Source organism: Chelonia mydas, chromosome 2 (assembly GCF_015237465.2).
Source record: "Chelonia mydas isolate rCheMyd1 chromosome 2, rCheMyd1.pri.v2, whole genome shotgun sequence".
Classification (NCBI taxonomy): Eukaryota; Metazoa; Chordata; order Testudines; family Cheloniidae; genus Chelonia; species Chelonia mydas.
The window spans coordinates 79,026,883-79,053,549 of NC_057850.1; the positions used below are offsets into that span (position 1 = coordinate 79,026,883).

Below are 26,667 nucleotides of genomic sequence, written 5' to 3' on the forward strand. Positions count from 1 at the left end.
CAGCATTTTAATTTAATTTTAAATTAAGCTTCTTAAACATTTTGAAAACCTTGTTTACTTTACATACCACAATAGTTCTATAATATATAGACTTATAGAGAGAGACCTTCTAAAAAACGTTAAAATGTATTACTGGCACGTGAAACCTTAAATTAAAGTGAATAAATGAAGACTCGGCACACCACTTCTGAAAGGTTGCTGACCCCGATCTAAGGTGTGGAGTGGACAGCTGAAGTCCAGCTGCAGGAATATGAAGCCTAAAACTCAGCCCACTGCACTTTCCCTACTCCTCATTTCAGTTATTTTATTTCCAGTCCTTCCCTGCCATTGAACCCCAGTTTGCCTTGGGCACGAATAACTTATTTTGCAGTTGTTTTCAAATCTCTCATTAGTTTTGCACTCAGTACTGGGATTTATTTTACAGTAGTTGTGCAAAACAGGACAGCAAAAGAAACGTGAGGGAACCTGGGAAGCAATAGGATGAGAGGATTTAAATCCCCATCCCATAGAGAAAAAGGGAATTAAGAGAGTAAGGAATTTGCAACATGGTTCAGAAAAGTCAGTGGGGAATGGGCCTTCCCAAGTATATCTTTTTCAAAGCCTTTTACTGTCATTCCTACCCTTTAGCAAACCAGTATAGCTCTACCCTGACACAGACGATTCTGCTTTGAAATTTAGACTAGAAAAATCTAGCTGAAGGTTTCCAGTGGGCTCTGCACCAGACTCATGAGGCTCATCACCCTATTTCTCTTTCCCAGAAATTGAGCTCTGCTAACTAGCACACAGTTAAGTGTGGTGGGCTGTATTCCATCCTTTGAGAAATGTTTAATGATATTATTCCAAGACAAGCGTTGTAACGGAACAGCACAGTGTTTCTGGAGTGCCACATAGACCCAACCCCAGAGGCTATAAGTAGTACGAGAACTCTCCACTGGTAAGCAAACCCGACTCTTCTGCACACCCACATTCTGAGTGGTAATGCCACGTAATCATACTGTTTGTTTTACACAGAATGTCTAGTTGTAACTTTGAGGTGCATTTTTTTTCCTTTTCCAACTGAAGTCATCCAGCAGCCCAGGGTCCCAGGTTTGGACTTGTCTGATTTCCTTCTCTCCCCACCCCACTCCCACTTTTTCTTGCTTTCTCAAAGTGCTTGGCTTGGCTTGCCCTAAGACTAGCACAGAACAATGTTTTTATAATTCTTTTCAGTTAATATATGGCGAAGTTCTGGACACACTTGGTCTCCTCTCCCTTGTCAGAATGCCAGGGCTTATTTGTTTCAGTGACTGTGAATAATCCAGTGTGCGTTCTAGGTTTCCTTACCTTAACAACTACTATAAGTACACAAATTGCAATAGGTAGGTACTGCATGCATTCCAGACTCTTCCTATCAGTTTCCCCATTATCATTCTATATCAGGAATTCTTCAGTTTACTTGAAATAAAAAACAAAGTAGAGGGGGGAAATTTTCAAGGATTGCTAGGATCTAGAAACCATCTGTTTGGACAGTGGCATTCACATTTGGCACTCCTGATAAGAAGATCAAGGTATGGTCATGGAAAGCTAGATTGCTTTGTGGTCTCTCTATTTAAGAAAATTATGCAGAAAAATCCATATTTTGAGATGAACCCTTCTACATATTTCCAGGAATGTTCAATTCTCTGTTTAGGGAATACATAGCTTAATATCTGCAGTGACTAGTCTGTGGTGCAACCATCATTAACTACGCACTGGAGAAAAGTGCACTCCTTCGGGCAAGATCCCTATCCTTTTGTCGACTACGGTCTTCTTTTGTCTACTCTTTTCATAATGGGCAGGATTTTCATAGGGACTAGTGATTTTGGGTGCCCAGTTTGAGACACCTTAAAGGGGCCTGACATCAGAGGGGGTTTGTTTGGGTGCTCTGTTTGATACCTGATTTTTCCAGAAACAGTCACTAATCCACTTTTGAAAACCTTGGCCAATGGTCTAAAGCTCCTTGGCACAAAGACCTTATCTTTCACTGAAACACACTGAACACCTAATGCTGTTGCAAACAATATTAGTGCTCTCCTTTCCTTTCTCCTTTCTCCTCCAATCACTCCCAAGGTAGTGGTTGATCTAGTATACCCTATATCCTTCGCAACCTTAGCCCCCGCTCCATTCTAACTTCACTGGGTGCATGAACCCTAACACTATTCCCAGTAAACTAAATTTTGCTTCTACAGCACCACCCACTAGAAATAAGGTGTACATTTTTAACAGGGTCTTAACCGTTAACCATTGGAACAACCTAGCAAGGGCCATGGTGAATTCTCCATCACTGGCAATTTTTAAAATGAGTGGATGTCTTTCTAAAAAATCTGCTCTAGATAGTATATTGGGGCATTTCTGTGACCTGTGCTATACAGAAGATCAGACTAAATGAACACAGTGGTCCCTTGTGGTCTTGAAATGTGTGAACTATGAGCAGTAGATCAGATATGTCGTCCAACAATTTTGCTGCATCTTCCAGAGTCCTTCCTGCTCAGCTTAACTAGTACTTGGCACAGAATAAGAATGATTTAAAGACTTGGACAGGTTGTTGTACAAGGTATAGTAGATGTATGTCACCACATTTTTAAATCCAGATAGAACATGCTACAGTTTGCAACCTCATTTGATTACGTAACAGACCATAATAGAATGTACTGTGTGTATATATAAATATAAAACACTGTCAGCCTTTCTGGTTTTTAAAAGGCAAAAATTATATTCCTAAACAACCCCAATATGCTCAACTTCCATTTTATTCAATCTTTCCGAAACCTTAAGGTGATGCTGAATAGTTCCTTATGCTTGAGACAATGTTAATTGCAGTGGCATTTACAAAGCAAGGATTGTTCTGGGGTGAATTAAGCTCCAAAAGGAGGCTGAAGGGTAAGCCATAAAGCCATGTACAGCAGGGGCACTCAGATGCCACAATCATTGTTTGTTTGGCAAATACACAGGCAGATTTTTAAAAAAATCTAGTTCACCCCTCTGAAGGCTGGTGCTGTGTAATATGATGTTGGTGTGAGGCAGAGATGACTAACGGGGCACAGATTTAAAGACTGGGGAGAAGGTTGACATATTGCATGTTATGTTAATAGGGGTGTTTGTATTGGAGGGAATACCTGTGAGACTTATCTGGGCTGTGGTAAGGTGTGCTTCCTGATGTATAACATACAAACGGACACATACCATTGGGTATCTTATGATGTCGTACTGCTGGGGGGAGGGGAGGAGAGTTGCTGACACTCAGGCCATAAAAGGGGACTCCCTGCTACATCAGAAGTGTACTTATCAATAGTATGGCTCCTTCATACATCTTACCTTACAAATGTGTAACTATCACTGTTTGTGTATATACTGGAGAGCTGAAAACATTCTCAGACTTGAACAATAAGTGAAACCCTAGTATTTCTAGCAACAGGCAAGCAGAATCTACCAGGAAGGATGAAAATAACTTGCTGCAAATGAGACCGATCTCATGCCCTAGAATGGCTCTACGGTGTATGTCTCACATAAACACTGGTATTTTATAACTATGCAGAAAACTTGCTGGAACTGTTCTGTATGATATGTGTTTCATCAAGAGAGCTGTATTGCTCTTGGGAGGCAAATCACCACTCCCCATTATCATGAGCTGTGGTATTTGACACTTACCAAAATAATGGTTTCAAAATCTTGGGGAAATCAGGATGCTAGTGAAATAATAGACTTCTGCTTTCGGGAATGCAGTGTTTGCAGTGTATTTGTGTCCTTGTGTAATAAATGGTTCTTAAATGCATGCCAAAAATGGCTTCTTCAAAACTGCTTTGAAGTAAATAGTTTCTTGTACAACAGTCTCTAACACCTACTCATCACAACATATCCACATTGATTTCAGCCAGCAACCATTCTGGGATTGTAAGGGAGAAGTCTAGCAAATCAAGACAGTCTGAACTGACTTAAAACAGTTTGGGGATGCAGCACTGAATTCTCAGTATACCAGTTTGAAAACCACCATGAAAGATGCAACAAAGCAGCTTTGAACTTTGTTACAATGAAATGTGTTCAGTCACAGACCCACTGTCCTCTCTTACAGGTGGTTCCATCAAGGTCCCAATCCCTACACTGGTGCACAGGACTGGCTTTACTCTGGCAACTACTGGGACAGAAGCTACTTTAATTTACCTGACATTTATTAAAATGTCAAAGGGAGGCCATGACTAATGCAAATTAAGTCTTAATCTTTTTAATTTTCCTTGTTTCTAGTCAGTTTTTCCAAGAGATGAGAAGTTACTGAACAGGATATTAAGTATCTCCTGCAGTAAATATGGTGGTACAGATTTGAAAGGCTATGGCGAGGAGAACATGGACAGAACTGCTCAGAGCTGTCATTTTTCTGATGGGTTAGCGCTACCATATTTGCTGAATACATCTATGTTAAGTCTCGGTGGATAGCAAATAGAACATTTGAAGGTGTTCTATTAATCCTTTCTTTTAATGATTATGCTGGCACAACAGCCCTTTGGGGTGGATTTATTGTGGCACAGAAATGTTTAAAAGCACAGGTACGAATTGCACTATTCTGTGCTTAAAGCTAGGAGAGGGCAAGTTATTTTTGTAAAGATTTACTTAACTTTCATAAGATGGCTTTCTCTCAGGATTCTGGTCAGTGATTCCAGAATTACTATCCCCCAAATGTTCATGCTATAGGTTACGCTGGTAACATTACTCAAAGTATTTATTCCATGTTTAGTGCAGTGTTTTGAATTTGTTCTTTCATGTTTTATTACCAGCCTCATTTTGTTAAGGAATTAAGAGCCATTTAAAAATTTGATCTGAACTGAACACTAGTAAGAGGTTTTAAAAAAAAAATCTGTTTACTGCACTAGAAAATACAGGTGCTTGGCACCATCGTTGTACAATTGCAAAAACTTTTTAAAAATCAGGACCCAGTGGAACAGAACTACTGGAGAAATTAAACTGCACCTGTGTGTGCACTGTACAAATGCATAAGACTTCCTCCTAGAAAGTGTGGTTTGAAGTCAGTAAGGCACCTATATGGAGACTGCTGTACACACCAGCTTTAACTCCTTTAATTGGGGTGCATTAAATCTTATAGAAATACATAGTTATACAGACGTGGGGTACAGAGCTTCCAGCTGCTCTTTGTATACTATTTTAATTGCTGTCTGGAGGTTAGTGTTACATTAATTGCTACTAAATAAAGGCTTTCCAATGCTCTGATTTCTCAGATTCATTATTTTTTTTTAATACTAGGGGTTGCATCAGCTGATACAGGTAGAGGGCTTTGCTCCTATAAAGCCATCCTGCTGAGTGTGGCTTTAGCCTGAAGTGTCTGAAAGCTTGCAGTTCTGTGTTCATAAAGTATGTTGTTGCAGTGATTTCCCTGGCAAGAACTGTGCTCAGCAAATGAGGAAAACACTTTCTCACTGCAGGAGCTGAATCATACTGGGTTCTCATGCATCACTACAAGTAATCTGTTCTACTAAAGTTGGTCTCAAACTTTGAAGGATTTTGCTATCCTGAAATTATTCTGGAAACTTTATCTCCCAATCGTCCCCCACCCCACTAGCCTCATGTGACACCCTTGACTCAAACACCGACCTAGGGCTTTTTGAAACTGATTAAGATCCAGTGAAAGGACTCAGTTCCAAATGTTGTGTGTTTTGAAGAGATTGCTTCTTTCCCTATTTCTATCCATTATTCAGTGGCATATACCTCCCAGGTAAGTTTCTTATCCAGAAGCTGGTATCTACTCCAGAGCCCCTCTCCTAGTGGTTTCCTTTATTTTCAAGCTGGGGCAGAGATGACTAGCTGCTTCCTACATTTTAAAAAGAAGAGCAGGTACCAAGAGGAGGAGCAATCACTAGGGAACTCACAAGGCATAAAGACTAGGGCTCTAGATACAAACACAAAGCAGTTTTCTTAAGATTAAGATGCTGGATAATTAATCAGCATCTTCTCTAAACATTTAAAATCCCCCAGAAATGACACTCAAGTGACCACTGACACCTGAAATAAACTTGAGACTCCAAAGCTATAGCAAAACTATACTGTGTCTTCCATGGCAAATCTAAGGTCCATTATAATGGGTTTTTAACTAAAGCACCTAGAGCACTGGTTTCTTGTATGGCACAGGGCTGCATCTGCTGTCTGTCTAGTGAGATTTTTTTTTTTAACCCTTAATCTCATTGACTCCCTCACTTAATAAATGAACAGTGTTGAATTAGTGCCACACCCCCAGCAGTAATTTCTTTGTTTTGGGACATTCCAAGTATAAGGACATTGCTTAATGAGTTTAAGTCCACAGCTTTGACTCTGAATCTATGCCAGGAACAGATCTGTTGCATAAGGAGTGATCTACTCTGGAAAGGGATTGTGTGGAACTAATTTGAAATCAATTTATTCTGTGGTTTTCTTATGGATGTATGTTTAAAAAATACTACATGGTGCACTTGTCTATTAGCTAAACAGCTCCAGGGGCCTCAGACAACCAAATGCCCCTGCCACCGAGGGGAAGCATTCTTTTCTTTTGGGTTATAAATGACATTGCCTGTGCTGCTGGTGGATGTTTTCCCCCCTTGGAAGCTTCATTATCTACTTCTCGTCAACAATCTGTTTGTATTCTGCCAACACTCGAGAAATGCAAAAAAAGGCATTCTAATGGATTGCATTCATTTTGAGTGCTTGTATTAAGTTAATTTATTATTTTAAGATGCAGATTTCCATCCTGGGCTGTTCACATGACATCATCTCCTCTTAGCCTGTTAAAGAAATAATTAATTTGATTAAGTACAGAGAGCATTATGTTTTCTCACTCTCCCCCCTCGTCCCTGACACACACATGATCCTTTCGAGAAGGTGGGCTGTTGACTACCAGTCCACAGCGGGGTAGCTGTGAAATATCACTCTACCATCCTAGACATTGCTCATGGCAGGCTTGTCTACACTAGAGTTGGAAGATGTATATGCCAGTTGGAGGAGACAGAGCTGAACTAGCTCTGCCCAAGCTAAAATCAGAAGTGTAGCCACACTAGCACCACCTCTTTAAGGATTGTACTTGGGATGACTCACCCCTTGCACCATTACATGTACACTGCTGTTTTTCATGGGCCTATATCTTCAAGATGGAATTTACACCTGCATGTACCATGCACATGGGGTATAAATCTACAGTGCATGGGCCTGCTGCTTTGATTTCCCATTTCAAACATCTGACAGGTTTGATGTGCTAATTTTCATCTAACTACCAATTTATAGGATTTGCAAAGGCCAAGTACAACAGAGAAAGCAGCTCAAAACTGCTTGCTCCAAAAAGGTTTGATCTAAAATCAGAAGTCTTTCACTACTTTCATTTAGGGGACAGAGGGTCAGTGTTTCCTCTGTATGCCAAGTACAGTAGCTTTGCATTAGTGCATCAGAATGATAAGAGGAACCACGGTCAAACTGGCTTCAAGTCAAACTACACTGGTGGCTAGAATGGTAGCCAAAGCCAAGCAAGCTTAGGTTCAGTGGAAGTTATGTCCTCAGCAACTCTGAAATCCAGGCTACATTTCAGGAGCCTAACTTTAAGCCTCCAAGTTCAAAAACTTCAGCCTCTGGTTAAAGAAGTCTGACTATAAAGCAAAACTTAAGTTGTGAACATCTCCCTAGCAGACCCGACCACAATATGAAACTGCCTACCTTCTCACGAGTCTGCTCTGCGGACCGGGCCAGAAGTAAATGTAATCTCTCCTGCTATACCATAGCTTCCTGCAAAGGGATTTATGCCTGCTTGGTTATCACCAGATGCTGAACCCCTCTTTGCGGACATTACCTCGTCTAACGGTATGGCAACTGAAAGAAAAACGGGGGTTGGTGGTCTAGCAGTTTCTTGTGCAGCATTAAAATTGGGGTTTGGAGTGGCCATTTTCAGATCTGCTGGCCTGGCAACTGGTACAGGTACTGTAGTGAATCTCCTCACAGCACTCGTGTCATGCTGTGTAAGGACAGCATGGCCAGGAATAGACTTCCAGTCCTGTACATTCTGAACTGTAGAACCCACTAATATGAAAGGTGGTGCATTTCCCCTCTTGCCTTCTTCCATCATCACATAAGTTGGAGAGGATACTTGTGGTGGTGGACCTTGTGGTGTCAGCTGCTGTTGTAGGAACGGTTGTTGCTCCTTCCCACTAGATATATAGAGGGTTGCTTGGGGATAAGGAGCACCAGTTCCAGCAGGAGGAAGGGGTGGTGGTGACTTTCGACCTTGTTGGCTCAAATCAGTTAGACAATAGAGAGTCCACACATTAGAATATGGTGGTGGTTGTCCCGCTTCGGTTGTTGCCATTGCTATAAAATAAAAATTTAAAAAATTGCTGGTATCAGGAGCTATGAATTGCAATCATATTGCAAACTCTTACAAATAACATGCCTATACTTACATATGCCATAAGAAAGCATGTTAGAGAAGATTGATTGGGATTTTTGCATAGCTGACATGAAAAGAACAGCAGCAGAACTGGTGCTGGAGTTATGGCCAAAGAGACCGTTAACTCTTCCTGTTCTAAGTCCCTCTTTTCAGTGGCTTTTAACTTTTGACATTTTCCTTTTGGGCTGCCAAGCCTGAGAGATTCTGAATGGCCAGCATCAGGGGAATTGCTACAGTCTGCCCCCACCCAAAAGTCAGTTTTGTCAAAACTTACTTAAATGTTTTGGTTTATTAAAACCAAACAGAAAAATGCATCTGGACCCAGGGTAATATTTTTTTATAGCTGGACATCCAAAGTTAAACAGCAATTTCTATTTAGCTGCCACACAAAGTACCATGGGAGCTTAACGTTTTACAGCCAATGTTTTCAAAGGATAATCTCAAAAAGAAAGTTTATCAACACCCAGACAGGGATCAGAAGAGGTGTGCTGCCTCCAACATAACTACAGCACCACAACACCGTTATTCCTTACTTCAGCCATGCAAATCCCTTGGTGTTACTTAACACAATAGTTCGGTAACATGCTTTGATACGTCTTAACACCTCTACCTTTCCTGGGGCCTGGAAGGGGCTCAAGAGGGGTTCTGCACTAGCAGCGGGAGTCAGGCAGGCACTTCTCACTGGAGAAGGGGACACAGGAGGGATTCTCCAGCTGGGAGCAGGGGGTGGGCTGGGCACTTGTCACAGAGGACAGAGAAGAGTGGGTTTGCAGCTGGGAGGAGAGAGTGTGCATAGGGTACTTGTCAGGTGAGGAGTTTGTTCCAGTGGCACCTCACCAGGAAGACAAGTGCCAGACTCTCTTCCCATCTGCAGAACCCCCTGCCAAGTGCCTCGTCCACCCACCTCAACCCATCTGCAGAACAGGACAGTGCAGGCAACCACCACCATTTCTTTTTTAAATGCAAAAACTCTATGTTAATGCAAGGGCTAGGATTTAAATCTTTCAAAGTGAGGCCACATTCAAAGTTCTGGCCACCCCCGCATCACCCTTCCTCAGCCACAAGGCACATGCATTACATCTTAAATCTCTGCCATTGCCTCAAACTGTGCGGCTCACTTTCAGCAAGACCCTTTCAGGGCTGTTCAAAAGCACACCTCCACATACCTTTTGTATTGGGGCTTCCCACTCTGGCTCCTGGAGTAAATGCTGTCTGCACCTCTGATGCCACAACAAATCAATTTGCAGGAACCTGTGAACGCATGTTCCTCTGATGCAGGCAACACTAATCCAAGAGCAGTTATAGGTCTTACTCACAGTTAGTCACACATGTTGGAACAAATTGCAGAGAGATCTAATATCTGTGCATTGGGGCCAGGTGATTGCAGAGGGAACCAAAGCTCCTTACGTGCCCTAAAGTGAGGAAGTTCAGTCTCTGCCATAGCCTTGCACTGGCATAGGTGCTTGCATTTAATAATTTAGCGATTGAGTTACAGCACTGTTAACCTGGAATATGAAATTTTCATTAAGATCCGGCTTTCTTACCTGACATAATAAAACCTTGCTCAGCTGATGCCATTTGCGCTGTAGTTTCCATTCTTTCAGGGTCACATTCTGCATCATCTGCAGATGGATCTAAGAGCTTAGTGCATGTAAACTGACCTGCATTTAGTGAAGGCATTAGTGGCTGCTGAATCTCTATTAGACAAGCTACTTGTTCTAAAAAGGGAATTACTATTTGCTGCGGGAACTGCTCTACGTAAGGTGGAACCTCTCCTTCAGTAGCGGGCTCATCGTCAGTATGTATTGGCATAGCCTGAATGGTTGATGTAACCTCAATTTCGCTTTGGGAAGGCACAGCCTCTAATGGATCTTTAGGAGGTGGTGGTGGTGGAGGTGGTGGAGGAGCAGGTGGTGGTGGTTCATCCTGCAAGGGGTTTGAGGAAGCTTGATCTACGTCACTTGTTGATCGTTCAGCCTGACTGCTGGAGGGCCCTAGGACAACGGAGGCCTGACTTTGAACCGCTGACTCCAGCCTAACAGACTCTGCAGAACCCTCAGCGGCTGGGGTAAGTGTAGCGTCTTCAGCAGCACCTTCTACTGGTGCAGCTGTTGTGTTCTCTGAGCTCAGAGACAGTTCAGGAAGAGACTGCACACTTGTTCCCACATCCTTCATAGAATGAACAGAATCAGTGTTACCTAACATCTGTGCAGCAAGCTGTGCAGGATCGGCTGGGACATAGGCAAGTTCAGGTCCCTTAGGGGATGGTTCAGGTCCCGTAGGGGATGGTTCATTTTCTAAAAGTTCACAGTGAGTCGATGGGTATTGGGTAGTTTTGCTGCTGTATTCAGGTTCAGGGCCTTCGTGCAACTGGTCCTCCTCTGTGTCTGTGGATTTTTCCTTTCGTTTTGGTTCCTCAGAAAGTGGAGACACCACACTTATATCTTGCATAAACTGGTCTCCAAGGTCAGCTCTCTTTTCTGGCATTCTATCAGTCCAGCCCTCTACTAATTAAAAGAACGCAACAGTAAGTTAGCAGGTGCTTCCAACGATCGCTGGTACAACCTGCCTGTTTAATACTTTATCAAGGCTTTAAAGCAGGGGTAGTCAATAGGCGGATTGCGGGCCAAATTCAGACCACCAGAGGCTTTGAACTGACCCTGAAATCTTTTTATTTATTTTTATTATTTTCTCTGGAGTCGGGACCTTGACTACACTTTGACCAAGATATTTGGACCTTGACAAAAAAATATATATATATTGACTACCCCTGCTTTCAAGTGAATTTGTCAGGTCATTCTAGATTCAAGAGGTAGACCATGGGATTTCTGTTTGCCTGTTAACACACAGGCTAAAAGTCATGGAGCCGGAGATGTAAAATTTTACTAGTGCTAAACCCACCCTCTCTTTCCCCACATCATAGCAGCCATCTTCTTCCCCACACTATCACCACCACCAAAAAAAAAAAAAAAAAAAAAAAGTTGTGGGCAAAAAAACAGAAGAGTCAATAGGAAAAGGCAAATCAATCCAACTACAAGCAAGTACTTAACCTGAGAAATGTATCATTCCCTTTGGAGCCTACCTGGAGCATCAAAGCATTCTGGATTCATACAAATTATGTTGGGGACACACATCACAAATCCCATGAAACTGGAGTGTTTGCATAGCCCCTGCCCCACAGGTCTTACCTAAAGAAGCAGCGTGTATGTGTCAGTGGGAGACGCGGAGCAAGGTTTTAGCAGTAGAGATGGGGGGGGTGGATTTTGGAGAGAGAAATAGGGAAAACTGATGGGATTTTCATGGGTATCATGGTTGAAAACATGAAAAAGAGGAGAAGAGAAGAAGCTCCTTTTTTTAATTGTGTTTAGTCTGTTGGCCACTGCACATGCCAAAATGGCACCACATGGAGGGAAGTGGGAGACTGCAGGGAAGAGAGAGAGAGAGATCTTGAGGGCAGGGGGAGGGAGTTGGTGTTGAGATGGTACCTAATGTCACATGTGGATAAGATCACCCAGAGAGGTTCCAGAGGAAGAAGGAGCAGGAACAAATCTAGAACCCTCTATTCATGGCAAATTTAAACTCTAATAGCAAAAACTCTCTCTAAACTACACACACTGACTGGCAACCCAGCCTCTCTCAATGCACACACCATTTACAACCCAGCCCCACAATCACAGCTGCAGAAAAAATAGGAGATAAACACATGTAAGTGATCTTCTACAGGCACAACAGCTGCCTTGTGTCCTTAGCACTTTCCTCCCCCACCAGCCACCCTATTGCTTTCCCAGGAGCATTTGTTCTGGGCTGGGGCATATCGACTAATCCACTCAAAGGCAGTCACCAGTTTAGGACACAGCATCAGAGCGCTGAGGATCATTCTCCCTGTACCTAATGCCCAGGTGTGCAGCACACTGCTTAATAAATTGCATTGTTCTTACCTTTCAGTTAGTCATTATGATTCGTTTTTACTGTATCACCAAGAGGCTCCCACTGAGATTGGGGTCCGTGTGTTAGGCACTACTGTACAGACATTGTGAAACAATCCCTGGCCCAAACTGCCGACAGTCTGAATAGACAAGACAGACAGAGCAGGACACGAAAACAGAGCCACAGAGGCAAAGTGACTTGCCCGAAGTTGTAGCAGGTAAGGGGGCAGCACTCAAATCTTCTGATTCCTACTCTGGTATCTAGACCACATGGCCTGCTGTCAGTTCTGAGAAACACAACCAGTAATAATCTATTCTCTCAGAGCACCAGCCCAAGCTACCGAAGTAGCTTTAGAGTCCTTTTAGCTGGAGCCAGGTGCATTTTCAAAACTTACTTTCTGCACAGCTCTACCTGTGATGTCACAAAGACAACTTGCAAGTCTTAGAGACCTGGTCCAGGCCTGTGGCATCATGACAAAATACTGGAGGGGGGAAGAGACCCTTAGCTTCCAAGAAGCACCCTTTCCCCTTATCTAAAGGCTGGGAGGAGAAAAGCCTGCCATTTTTGTGGCCCACGACTGAATACCTTTCCAACAACTTCCTTTACAACTCCAACAGGGTCACATGCAACTGAATAGAGGGGGAGGGGCAGGGGTGAGCAAACTAAGGCGAGAAGACTGGGTCATAATGGAGTCGATAGGTGAATGAAAGGTCAGTTCAAGACAATGTAAGCAGATGACTGATGGGTCTCCAGGCCAATAAGACCAGACTAATTTCTGATATATGACATCATTAATGCAACACCTGCTAGTACCCTACAACTGAGATTTGGCCCCTTGAGACACAGTCATGTTACAATCTCTGCCAGAGAAATTCTTTGCTAAATGGAAATATGGCACTTCAAGTGCCAAAATCAAGCATTGTGTAGACGAGACCCTAAACTGGGAGCCTGGATTCCCCACTACCCCGCTGCAGCACCAAAGGCATCTGTCTGCAGGGATTCCTGTATGTACTTTAGGGTCCCACCCTGTGAGGGGTCAAAGGAAGGCATTTGGCATCTCATAAAATTAGGCCCATACTTCGTAAAGGTACATTGTGATGACAGATCCTAAATAACTTTAAGTTACTATTCATAATGAAAATGGTCAAAAGATAATTTAAAGGGGATTGTTCATGACCATGCAGGTTTGAATGTTTTAATCACAATACACTGTATTTTAAAACACAGGAGCTTAATAAGAGCAGCATTTGACACCTTTCTTACCTCTTGTGAAATGAAATTCTCTAACCAGGTCTGTTATATCCAAATTAGGATTTTCTGGAGGTAAAAGTATAAATTAAGATGGACAGTTTGATTAGCATTCTGCAATAACAGCTTTTCAAATGTACCGAATAAGTATCACAGCATATAAGCAAGAACGAACCTTCTCTAAATGCAATTAGCTCTCTGAAGTAGAGAGCTGCAAACTCAGTGATATTGCTTGGACTGGTTTTGAGAACAGCTCTGCTCACTCCCTCGAGTAAAGTCTTGAGGCCATATGGAACAACAAGCCTGGGTTTTGAAGAATGCATCTTCGTCGACTGGCGACAAATCACTCTCTCACAACTACAACAAAAAATATCTGAGTAAGTACTGTGTGTAGCCCCCTAGGGTTCCCATAATACACGTGTCTAGTTCCAGGCTTTATCACCATGGCAGATGATGCTGATTCTCCTGGGCCCTCTCAATCCCCAAGACACACTAACTACCAATGAGAAAAGGAGTACTTGTGGCACCTTAGAGACTAACAAATTTATCTGAGCATAAGCTTTCCTGAGCTACAGCTCACTTCATTGATGAAGTGTAGCTCACGAAAGCTTATGCTCAGATAAATTTGCTAGTCTCTAAGGTGCCACAAGTCCTCCTTTTCTTTTTGTGACTACAGACTACCAGGGCTGCTACTCTGAAACCTAACTACCAATGGGTTTTCTGTCTATTATAACAACATATAACAGTTCAATGGTGTCAATTTCCTTGCAGTTTGCAAATGACCAGATGATCCCTCACTCCCCTTCCCACTCCCAAACCTGAATGACCGTTCAAATGTGTTGTTTCAGAGTGGCAGCCGTGTTAGTCTGTATTCGCAAAAAGAAAAGGAGGACTTGTGGCACCTTAGAGACTAACCAATTTATTTGAGCATAAGCTTTCGTGAGCTACAGCTCACTTCATCGGATGCATTCAGTGGAAAATACAGTGGGGAGATTTATATACAGAGAACATGAAACAATGGGTGTTACCATACACACTGTAAGGAGAGTGATCACTTAAGGTGAGCGATTACCAGCAGGGGGGCAGGGACCTCTTGTAGTGATAATCAAGGTGGGCCATTTCCAGCAGTGGACAAGAACGTCTGACGAGCAGTGGGGGCGGGGGGAAGATAAACATGGGGAAATAGCTTTACTTTGTGTAATGACCCAACGTGTGGCTCAGAAAAGTTCAGCCACTGCCCAAAACGAAGTCAGCGAGTTCCTATTAAAGCACCAGCTCTCAGGGACATCACCAGTTTCTTAAGCACTTTTAAATTCTTCAACTTCTCTTTGGGGTTATTTTAAACATAATTCAGCCACTAATTTTATAAATCCAGATTTTACGAGACACTGAGCTAAAAACTTGTCCTCGGTTCCCTCGTCTGCAAGGTGGGACTGGCACAGACACCAATGAAGGGCCGGGAGATCCCTGATGGAAAGGGGGGGCGCGTTACACTCAAGTGTTAGCTAATCGCTTCCTCAAAATGCCCGTGGGTGGCGCGGTCCGTCGCCACCACCCCCGGCTCGGCTCGGCTCGGCCAGGCAGCGCCCTGCACAGCCGGGACCGGCTCCGCCGCACCCGGGGCGTGTTCTCCGCCTGGGACAGGCCCCGGGGAATGGAACTGAACGAACTAGGGGGCGAAATCTTGCCCCCTGTTCGCCCCCGAATATCAACCGGGGCGGGGGGCAGCGGCTCCAGCCCAGACCTTTGCGCTTCCTCCGCCGCCGCCTCCCTTGCCGGAGCCTCCTCTACAGGGGTCCGCCGCAGGCGGGGCCTTTTATAGGTGGGGGGTCGTGGTGGGCGGGGCCAGGGGAGGTGACGGAGTTCCATTTGTGAAGTCACAACGTCTTCTCCGCACACACCTACCCAGGCCGGGTGGTCACCAATGGCGAGGGGCGTGGCCGCCCCGGCTCACAGCCAATGAGAAACAGGGATGCCCCTGCGCTTTCCCCGGCAGCGTGTTAGCAGCTGGCTTCAGGGCACAGGTGGCGGCTTCTTGGCCCGCTGCTCCCAGCGCCGGGCTTCCCCGCTCTCTGCAGCTGCGAGAACCTGACAAGCTGGGCCCCGCTTCGTTTCTCCTTCGATTCCACCATTCCACGCTGGGTCTGGGTAACCGAAATACCGTCTGAAAACAACCAGGCCCCCGTCTGTAACTAAAGGATTGATAGATAAATGATGACCTCCTCCCACCCGAACTAGAAGTTCGGGCTTTCCTTGCATGAGGTGGGGTGGGGAGCTTTTGTCGTCAGGAGCTTTTACGTTTTTATGCCCGTATAAAAATGTCCCCACCAGTCTAATTTTTTAAAGTTTCAGAAATGCCAAATTTTAAAAACTAGCCGCAAAACGCACCTGGATGAGGCTGCTGCCATAGGCTTTTTCCCGGTTCTAAACTGGAGCTTTTAGGCAGAGCAGTGCTAGCCCATTGGGGGCCCTAAGCAGGAATATTTCCCCCTCCCTCCCCCACCACATCATACAAAGCTGCTCAGGGCCCTAAGCAATAGCTTAGTGGGCTTTTGCCTAGTGCCTGCTCCGCTCTTAGGGTTTCATGTAAGCAGGAGGAAGTACTGCAGAGACTGAATTGTAGTAGCGACTATTAACTAGGATTGTATTAGCTCTGCTTTCTTACATAACTCAGGCTTTCACCTTTGAACAACATTAAAAACTACTTATCTGAAAAACTAAACATACCAACGTTTCTCACCCCCATTGCATATAAAATAATAGGAGAGGAGAAAAGTGAGGGGAGTAGTTAAAACAGATTGGAGATTTTGCTACAGTAGATTTCAGTTTCCTTGACTATGACAGACTGTCAAAGTCAGCATAATCCCAAAATCAGAGTTTCAGTGTGCTAGCCTTCACTGCCCTCATCAGACTTTCCACTTTGTGCTGGGTCTAGGTGGCGCTCTGGCCAAAACGTGACCCAGAACAGTATGAGTTCAGATCTGGCCTGCCTCGAGCTGGAGACCAGCCTTTCTCTAGCACAACTGCCTCTGTACCAGGCTCCCAAAACAAATTACCACATCATAAAGGGCAACTTCTTTTCTGGCTTGTCTGTAGAAGCAGAAGACAATTCATTATAAACAAGGGCTTTGCCAGGCTCTTACAGGTATCTTAAGACTTGTCTTCACTGCAACAGTTAGTTTGCATTAGTCCAGTTACTCCTTTGGAGCTAATTCAAGTGAGTAGACACATGGCCAGTGAATTGGTTACTGGAGTAACTGGATTAGTAGTTGTGTTCTAACTCAGCTGCTGTATCCCCATTACATTACTAGCTTGAGCACGGTGCTTAATTTGTAATGAAAGAGGTGCTGGGGCTCAAGCAATTTTTTTTACTTTCATAACTGACGCGGCAAGCACAGTTGCTGGGGCTCTGAATTGCCACACCTAGAGGTGCCAGGGTGCAGCTCTGGCAAAAATTAAGCACTGCTTCAGCATCAGCAGCACTCAAGCCCACCCCATCCCTGAAGGGCCAGTTAGCTCAAAGCACCACTTAACTTGAGCTAGAAAGTTGTGTGTGGATGGGGGTTGGGTTAGGGGCAAAACGTGAGTTATAGCTCAAGCTACCATGCAGTGAAGACAAGCCCTTGGAGCTTTATTTCATGTGCCTTCCTCCCCCACCCCCTTCCATTCTGGGGGCTGAAGGAGTTCTGTAGTTTTAATATCACACCTATATAGATTACAGACACATCTGCACTATGAGGATTATAATGGCATAGCTATGGCACCATAGCTATGCCAGAGTAACTCTGTAGTGTAGACACAGCCTACAACAAACTCAGCTGCACTAGGCTAGCAGCACTTCAGTGGGTGTTTAAATAAAATCTCACACAGCACATCTAGCTCGTAGGAAACTTTCTAAGGAATATTGCAATTCATGACATCAGCATATTGCATCGAAGGCTTGGTCAACTGACAACGTTATTCTGTGGAGTTGCCTGAGTTTGTGTATTTAAAAGGTATGTATGGGGTAGGAGAAGGGGTGTCACAGTTCTGTTAACATGTCTATCACCTTGGCATCCAAGGACAATTAGAATTACTGAAATCTTTCAATAACCTTACCTTTCAAAGATTTCCAAATACATTTTTACTCCATTTCTGTATCCCCTACTATAAACAACCACACAAGCCTCCTCTTCCTTCTTCTATAAAAATGGCACTTCCCTTTTGTTGAGGACATTTAATCTGTCTGGTCATATCTGAACTTCTGGTCAGAGGTATGGGTAGGAGTTTTTGTGACCTTACTAAATAAGTTTGTGTAGATTGACGTGAACAAACCATTATTGGGTTTTCTACATTTTTTATTTATTAAAATAGTATGACCTCATATAGTATATTGTAGTTGTTCAACCCTTCTTCCTTAATTTTGCTAATGGATTACTATTAAATAAAACTATTTAAATTGGCAGGTAAAATCAGTTAGAATTTAAGTCTATAAAACAACTTGATGTGAAATATTTTCACATTTACAAGTTGGGAATGAAGGAAATAAGGAAAAGTAATACAATTTTAAAATAAAATTGTTGAAAATTAGGTCCTTTTTACAATCTTAGTGAACCATGTGGCCTGTCAGCACTTCAGAACATTACGTATTTCAGATTCTTTCTAAGAAATTCATTCAATGGGTGATAGGGTGGTGTTGTTTTTTAAAACCTATCATAGGTTAGGATGTCCAAATGTTGTTAGCAATTTAGACTAAGTTGTATATTTCAGTTCAAAAACCTCAAAGTATTTTAGTGCCATTAAACATTTGAAGCAGGTCATTATTTTGTCGCTTAAAGCTCTTTATAATACATTAAACTCAGTAGGCATTCATTCACAAGTAACAGGTTTCAGAGTAGCAGCTGTGTTAGTCTGTACTCCCAAAAAGAAAAGGAGTACTTGTGGCACCTTAGAGACTAACAAATTTATTTGAGCATAAGCTTTCGTGAGCCACAGCTCACTTCACATCGGATGCATCCGATGAAGTGAGCTGTAGCTCACGAAAGCTTATGCTCAAATAAATTTGTTAGTCTCTAAGGTGCCACAAGTACTCCTTTTCTATTCACAAGTAACAGATCCAACCACATACTGTAATTTTATTTCTGTTGTCTCTGGTCAAAACACCATAGGGGCCTATATTTTGAAACTTTAAAGAGTGTTAATAGCCTTGAATTTCATCCTATTCATTTCAGACCATTTTTCCAGTTTGTCAAGATAATTTTGAATTCTAATTGCTTAATTTGAGCTTCTGAAATGGATTATTAAGGCACTGAGGGGGGAAATTCAACTACCTCGTAAGCTAACTTCTGAAAAAGACCTACATAGATAAAATATATGCATGACATACAAGATTCTTCATGAAAGCTGAAAAGTAGTAATTACATACCTTCCGTTGTACTCTTGGGTCCTTATATCTCTGTTCAGGCTTGGCAAGAATTCCGATAGCTCTGAGGTTCTAAGATGCTGGATGCAGTGGCAGTTGATTTGTGCCATCTCTGGTGAAGTACTCAGGCTGCCTAAAGTGATCAGTTCCTTTTGAATGAGAGGTGAAAATATTCGCCTAGCAAGAGACAATAAAAAATTAATATGAAGTCACAGAACCTACAGGTTGGTGTGTAGGAAGGTCCATATGTGGTAATCCACTGAGAAGTGTGCCATCAGAAAAAAAAAACAACCCTATCACATAACTAATTATCTCTTCACTAAAGAAACTCCTCCTCTCAAAGGCTTCTCACTCTTGGACAATAAAGACCTGGACTACACTACAAAAATAACCATATTAAAATATGAAGTATTGGTATAGCACAATTGTTGTAGGTTTGCTTGCCATAAACAGAAAAAAAACCAAAACAGAAACCAACCAAATATGGCTGGGGCTATGTTTTAACCTTGGTAGATACCTAGGTTTGAACATGCTTTCCTAGCAGTGTTATACCTTGTTTATGGCCACGCAAACAACACACATCTGGGCCCACAATCATGTTTCACAGCTGTGTTTTAAACTTTGTTGTTGTAGTAAAGTGAGAGATTTAAAATTTCCAAGTACGTCTCTAAAAGAAAAAAGTCCAACTACTGAAACAGGCAGTGAGAAACAACGAATAAAGTGAACAGGTCATGACTAGTAAGATTAACTAGATTTATTTTCACATATGGAGAAATAAGATACATCATCTTAAAAGTCTAATAGAGGACTAAAATAATAGATAAATAAAATTAATGGGTGTGGGAGGTACGACAATTAAGGTAACCCCCTGCCTGGCAAAGCAGTCTACATATGGATTCCAGTTTGGAAGCCAAATCTAAGCAATAGGATTTAGTATGCAGAAAAGACCACAATGGCTGCTTTACAAGTGTCCTGGATGCACCTGCCTCCTACAGCAGAGGCTTTGACATAACTTTCAGGTTCCAGGTCTGCAAAGCTGTAACAGTGAAACTGCAACCCAACTGATGTTTAAACATAGTCCTCTTGGAAAAAGCAACAACTTATTAGTGTCAACTGAAACAAAAAGTTCGGTGGGTTTTCAAAGACCTTCAGTCCACACCAAACAAAGACTCATCTGTATTGAGCTTGAGAAGACAGGCTTTTCCAGGTTGAGAATGTGTGGTGAAGGGGAAATCAGTCTGGATGACTGACTCATTTATGTCGAACTCCATTATCACCTTTGGAAGCAGCCTAAGATAAATCCACCACTCCACTTTTACTTGAAGAGTTTAGAATAAATTGGACCAGACATTAGGGCCTGAAGTTCACTCCTACCAGCTGAAGTTCCTTCCCCCAGAAAAATGAACTTCCGTGAAAGAAACGAACTCACAGGTGCAGAGAGATTCAAAAGTATCAGCTTAGTTAAGACAACATTAAATAGCCTATAATACAAAGGCTATTTAATAGGAAGGGTTTCAGTGTATCAAGCCGCAATGAACCTGACAACTTGACACTGCAAAGAAACTGGTCTATTTTCAGTATATTAAATTAAAGGCCAAAACAGCAGCCAAAGGATTTGAATTTATCTTTAACACTGACCCTAGCAATGAAGGCAAATGAGCAGTTTTTGTGTGGGGCATGAAAAGGATCCTCAGATACCTTTTACAACTTATAACTAAACCTTTCTTACTTGTTACTAAGTCTTTCTGACAGATTCCCTTGAGCAATTAGGATGAGATGAAACACCTTTTTCAAAAACACCCCAGCTTTAGACTTCTACCTTGTCAGGAGTCATGCTCATAGGGAATGGTATCGTAAATTGGAGTGTAAAGAGGTGCCTTGGGTCTGTGTGATCAGATGTGGCAAGTCTCTGAATCTAAAAGGTTAACTCACTGTCACCCCTAAGTTGGGAACCATATTTGTTTTTGGTGGTAGAAGCATAAAAGGATTTTCCCATTTGTCTCTCTTGTATTTGGTTTGGAATTTTGCTACAAATGACATCAGTGGATGGAATAGGAATCTGTTTCCAATACAATATTGAAAGGATTAGATTTTTATCTGGAAATCTCAACAAATGTCAATTTCACTGTACACAAACAAACAAACATTATTTCCATTGATAAATCAAAATTTACAGATAGTAAAAGCAGGAAAAGTGCTGCTTGAAAGCTTATTATTTAGGGATATTTACTTTGTCAACATCATATGTCAAAATATACAATCTCAACATCTACAGTCATTAAATAATTATTTGCTGGCATCCCCATAATTTCCTGCAACTGTGAACGTTTACATTGATAAAAATAAAAAAAGCTTAAAAATAATTATCTGTTGAAATTATAAAAATAATCAAATTCTGCTAAGCCTAAATATTTTGCTACTGACCAGTGTAGAGTACAAGCCACTGATAATTGTCCAGAGGTGATATGACCAGGTCTTTCTCTCATATCCCACTCCTAAAGACCCAATTCACTACCTCCTCACTCTTTGATTCCCAAAATGGGTCGGTCATGATTCAGATAGACAATCTGATTGAGTCCATGACTGATCATCTCCACCTGTCTATAGCTGTCATAGAGGTGACCATTAGGAATGTTTCATGGAACCATGCACAATCGCACATCTATGGGGCTGTCACAGGATGCATAATTGTATTTCTCTCTGCTAGCTTATATAAACCATGGTGGCCTAGTGGTGGTCTGCCTGAATCATGACCACCCATTTTGGGATATCAGCAGTTAAGCAAGTGATTAGGGCTCTTCACCAGTTCCTGTACAGTTGCTGGATTTGGGAGGGGAAAACCCTGACATGGCCTCTCCACCCTAGGCAAGCTGCATGTGTAATAATTACAATAATTTGAATTGGAGAATTTTGAAGTACATTCCTAATTACAGGTAACTAAATACTTCTAGTCTAGCAGTAACTACGTAGAATGTTAAACAGCAACTAACAAAGTTAAATATTTTTAAATTAGCAAAAGGTTGGATGACTTATATCCATGAGTTTTAAAAGAATTGGTTAAAGAACTTGATTGGTGATATTTAAGAAATTGTTCAACACTAGGGAAGTTCCAGAGGACTGAAAAAAAGTTGTGCCAATATTTAAAAAGGGTAATTGAGATGACCTGGATAACTATAAGGCAGTTACCCTGACATCAGATCTGGGCAAAATCATGGAAAGGCTGATATAGGATGCAATCAGTAAAGAACAATGCCATTCAACGTGGGTTTATGGAAATTAGATCTTATCAAACAAATGTGATATATTTTTTAAATGAGATTATGTTTGGTTGATAAAGGTAACTTAATATACTTAGACTTCCTAGTACTGCTTCATATTCTGATACAAAAAATTAGTACTATACAAACTCAATGTAGTACATAGTAAATGGATTAAACTGGCTAACTGCTTAGATCTCAAAAAGTAATTGTAAATTGCAAATCACCATCCAATGCAATGTTTCTAGTGGGGGCTCTCAGGGACCTATTCTCAGCCCAAGGCTATCCGATATCTTTATCAATGTCCTGGGAGAAAATATAAATTCAACGCTAGTACAGTTTGAACAGGACACAAAAACTGGTGGACTGGAAAACAATGATAGGTCATTTCTGTAGCGCAATATAGATTGCTTGGTAAGGTGAGCTCACTTGAACACGTGTTTTAATATGGCCAAATGCAAAATCATGCATATAGAAATAGAGAATATAAGTCACACTTTTAGTCCTTGTCCTATAGCTTGGAAAAGCAGTGACTGAGAGAGTTAGGGGTCATGGTGGACCAACTGAACATGTACTCCCAGGGTGAAGAGAAGTAATGTGATCGTTGGATGTATAAGGAGACTTCAAGTAGATGTCAAGAGGTGGCATTATGATTGCAAATGGAATTAGTGAGACCATTACTGGAATGCTGCACCCAATTTTGGTTTTCACACTTTTTAAAAAATGACAACAAATTGAAAAGGGTTCAGAAAAGAGCTACAAAAATTATTAGGAGTTCTGGAACACCTACCTTACAGTGAGCCCTGGTCTACACTAGGAGTCGAGGTCGAATTTAGCAGTGTTAAATCGATTTAACCCTGTACCCGTCCACACGACGAAGCCTTTTTTTTCCGACTTAAAGGGCTCTTAAAATCGATTTCCTTACTCCACTCCCGACAAGGGGATTAGCGCTGAAATCGGCCTTGCCGGGTTGAATTTGGGGTACTGTGGACACAATTAGACGGTATTGGCCTCCGTGAGCTAGTCCAGAGTGCTCCATTATGACCACTCTGGACAGCGCTCTCAACTCAGATGCACTGGCCAGGTAGACAGGAAAAGGCCCGTGAACTTTTGAATTTCAATTTCCTGTTTGGCCAGCGTGGCAAGCTGCAGGTGACCATGCAGAGCTTATCAGCAGAGGTGACCATGATGGAGTCCCAGAATCGCAAAAGAGCTCCAGCATGGACCAAACGAGAGGTACGGGATCTGATCGCTGTATGGGGAGAGGAATCCGTGCTATCAGAACTACATTCTGGTTTTTGAAATGCCAAAACATTTGTCAAAATCTCCCAGGGCATGAAGGACAGAGGTCATAACAGGGACCCGAAGCAGTCCCGCATGAAACTTAAGGAACTGAGGCAAGCCTACCAGAAAACCAGAGAGGCAAACAGCCGCTCCGGGTCAGAGCCCCAAACATGCCGCTTCTATGATGAGCTGCATGCCATTTTAGGGGGTTCAGCCACCTCTACTCCAGCTCTGTTTGACTCCTTCAATGGAGATGGAGGCAATACGGAAGCAGGTTTTGGGGACGAAGAAGATGATGATGATGACGAGGTTGTAGATAGCTCACAGCAAGCAAGTGGAGAAACCAGTTTTCCCGACAGCCAGGAACTGTTTCTCACCCTGGACCTGGAGCCAGTACCCTCCGAACCCACCCAAGGCTGCCTCCCAGACCCGCCAGGTGGAGAAGGGACCTCTGGTGAGTGTACCTGTTAAAATACTATACATGGTTTAAAAGCAAACATGTTTAATGATTAATTTGCCCTGGCATTCGCGGCTCTCCTGGATATACTCCCAAAGCCTTTGCAAAAGGTTTCTGGGGAGGGCAGCCTTATTCCATCCACCATGGTAGGACACGTTACCACTCCAGGTCAGTAGCACGTACTTGGGAATCGTTGTAGAACAAAGCATTGCAGTGTATGTTTGCTGGCGTTCAAACAACATCCGTTCTTTATTTCTCTGTGTTATCCTCAGGAGAGTGATATCATTCATGGTCACCTGGTTGAAATAGGGTGCTTTTCTTAAGGGGACACTCAGAGATGCCCGTTCCTGCTGGGCTGTTTGCCTGTGGCTGAACAGAAATGTTCCCTGCTGTTAGCCATAGGGAGGGGGGAGGGGCTAGCCATGCGCTGGGGGAGGCAAAAAACAACCTTATAACGAAAGCACATGTGCTATGTATGTAATGTTACCGGCAAGGTTTACTGTGAAAGAGTGTACCCATTGTTCTAGAAAATGTGTCTTTTTAAATACCACTGTCCCTTTTTTTCTCTCCACCAGCTGTATGTGTTTCAAGGATCACAGGATCTTCTCCTTCCCAGAGGCTAGCGAAGATTAGAAGGTGAAAAAAAAACGCACTCGCGATGAAATGTTCTCTGAGCTTATGCTGTCCTCCCACACTGACAGAGCACAGACGAATGTGTGGAGGCAGACAATGTCAGAGTTCAGGAAAGCACAAAATGACCGGGAAGAGAGGTGGCAGGCTGAAGAGAGGGCTGAAGCTGAAAGGTGGCGGCAGCGTGATGAGAGGAGGCAGGACTCAATGCTGAGGCTGCTGGAGGATCAAACTAATATGCTCCAGCGTATGGTTGAGCTGCAGGAAAGGCAGCAGGAGCACAGACCGCCGCTACAGCCCCTGTGTAACCAACCGCTCTCCTCCCCAACTTCCATAGCCTCCTCACCCAGACGCCCAAGAATGCGGTGGGGGGGGGCCTCCGGCCACCCAGCCACTCCACCCCAGAGGACTGCCCAAGCAACAGAAGGCTGGCATTCAATAAGTTTTAAAGTTTTAAACTTTTAAAGTGCTGTGTGGCCTTGTCCTTCCCTCCTCCACCACCTCCTGGTGCTTCTCTCCACCACCACCCCTCCTGGGTTACCTTGGTAGTTATCCCCCTATTTGTGTGATGAATTAATAAAGAATGCATGAATGTGAAGCAACAATGACTTTATTGGCTCTGCAAGCGGTGATCGAAGGGAGGAGGAGAGGGTGGTTAGCTTACACAGAAGTAGAGTGAACCAAGGGGCGGGGGGTTTCATCAAGGAGAAACAAACAGAACGTTCACACCGTAGCCTGGCCAGGAATGAAACTGGTTTTCAAAGCTTCTCTGATGTGCACCGCGCTCTCCTGTGCTCTTCTAACTGCCTTGGTGTCTTGCTGTGCGTAACCAGCAGCCAGGCGATTTGCCTCAACCTCCCACCCCGCCATAAACCTCTCCCCCTTACTCTCACAGATATTGTGGAGCACACAGCAAGCAGTAATAACAGTGGGAATATTGGTTTCGCTGAGGTCTAAGAGAGTCAGTAAACTGCACCAGCGTGCCTTTAAACGCCCAAATGCATATTCTACCACCATTCTGCACTTGCTCAGCCTGTAGTTGAACAGCTCCTAACTACTGTCCAGGCTGCCTGTGTATGGCTTCATGAGCCATGGCATTAAGGGGTTGGCTGGGTCCCCAAGGATAACTATAGGCATTTCAACATCCCCAACGGTTATTTTCTGGTCTGGGAATAAAGTCCCTTCCTGCAGCTTTTGAAACAGACCAGAGTTCCTGAAGATGCGAGCGTCATGTACCTTTCCCAGCCATCCCACGCTGATGTTGGTGAAACGTCCCTTGTGATCCACCAGAGCTTGCAGCACTGTTGAAAAGTACCCCTTGCGGTTTATGTACTTGCCGGCTTGCTGCTCCGGTGCCAAGATAGGAATATGGGTTCCGTCTATGGCCCCACCACAGTTAGGGAATCCCATTGCAGCAAAGCCATCCACTATGACCTGCACATTTCCCAGGGTCACTACCCTTGATATCAGCAGATCTTTGATTGTGTTGGCTACTTGCATCAGTAGATTTGCCCACTCCAAATTGATTCCCGACTGACAGGAAGCTGTCTGGCGTTGCAAGCTTCCACAGGGCTATTGCCACTCGCTTCTCAACTGTGAGGGCTGCTCTCATCTTAGTAGTCTTGCACCTCAGGGCAGGGGAAAGCAAGTCACAAAGTTCCATGAAAGTGCCCTTACTCATGCGAAAGTTTCGCAGCCACTGGGAATTGTCCCAGACCTGCAATGCTATGCGGTCCCACCAGTCTGTGCTTGTTTCCCGAGCCCAGACTCGGTGTTCCACTGCATGAACCTGCCCCATTAGCACCATGATGCCCACATTGCCAGGGTCCGTGCTTTGAGAGAAGTCTGTGTCCATGTCCTCATCACTCACGTCACCGCGCTGACGTCGCCTACTTGCCCGGTTTTGCTTTGCCAGGTTCTGGTGCTGCATATACTGCTGGATAATGCGTGTGGTGTTTAATGTGCTCCTAATTGCCAAAGTGATCTGAGCGGGCTCCGTGCTTGCCGTGGTATGGCGTCTGCACAGAAAACAGGCGTGGAA

The 26,667-nt window shown here is 43.3% G+C and overlaps 2 protein-coding genes across 14 annotated transcripts in view; one reads left to right on the forward strand and one right to left on the reverse strand.

The window, feature by feature from the left end:
• Positions 1–5,235, forward strand: part of OSBPL1A (oxysterol binding protein like 1A) — a 135,659-nt gene extending 130,424 nt beyond the window's left edge. For all 10 annotated transcript variants that reach the window (XM_037892735.2, XM_037892733.2, XM_037892736.2 and 7 more), the window contains one exon: positions 4,088–5,235. In XM_037892735.2, the coding sequence (XP_037748663.1) occupies positions 4,088–4,190 (103 nt within the window). In that variant the 3' untranslated portion in view covers positions 4,191–5,235. The remainder of the gene's footprint in view (positions 1–4,087) is intronic.
• On the reverse strand, positions 5,229–15,484 carry CABYR (calcium binding tyrosine phosphorylation regulated). Of its 4 annotated transcripts, none has more exons than XM_007057022.4 (6): positions 15,342–15,484; positions 13,773–13,954; positions 13,613–13,666; positions 10,621–10,929; positions 7,696–8,343; positions 5,229–6,776 (listed from the first exon to the last, which is right to left on the reverse strand). In XM_007057022.4, the coding sequence occupies exons 1-5, from the start codon at positions 15,464–15,466 to the stop codon at positions 7,700–7,702; spliced, it is 1,314 nt and encodes a 437-aa protein (XP_007057084.3). In that variant the 5' UTR covers positions 15,467–15,484; the 3' UTR covers positions 5,229–6,776; positions 7,696–7,699. The 4 variants fall into 4 exon arrangements, with proteins under 4 accessions (XP_007057084.3, XP_037748667.2, XP_037748665.2 ...); XM_037892739.2 differs by having other exon boundaries at positions 7,696–7,848; positions 9,967–10,929; XM_037892737.2 differs by having other exon boundaries at positions 9,967–10,929.
• Positions 15,485–26,667: the final 11,183 nt, after the last annotated feature.

Excerpts from the sequence above, each read along its gene's own strand:
- CABYR (XM_037892737.2), bottom strand. The coding sequence starts at position 15,466 with ATGGAACTCCGTCACCTCCCCTGGCCCCGCCCACCACGACCCCCCACC. Across the intron at positions 13,667-13,772 it reads GCTAATTGCATTTAGAGAAG|AAAATCCTAATTTGGATATA; the intron begins GTTCGTTCTTGC and ends TTTTACCTCCAG. Across the intron at positions 10,930-13,612 it reads AGAATTTCATTTCACAAGAG|TAGAGGGCTGGACTGATAGA; the intron begins GTAAGAAAGGTG and ends TCTTTTAATTAG.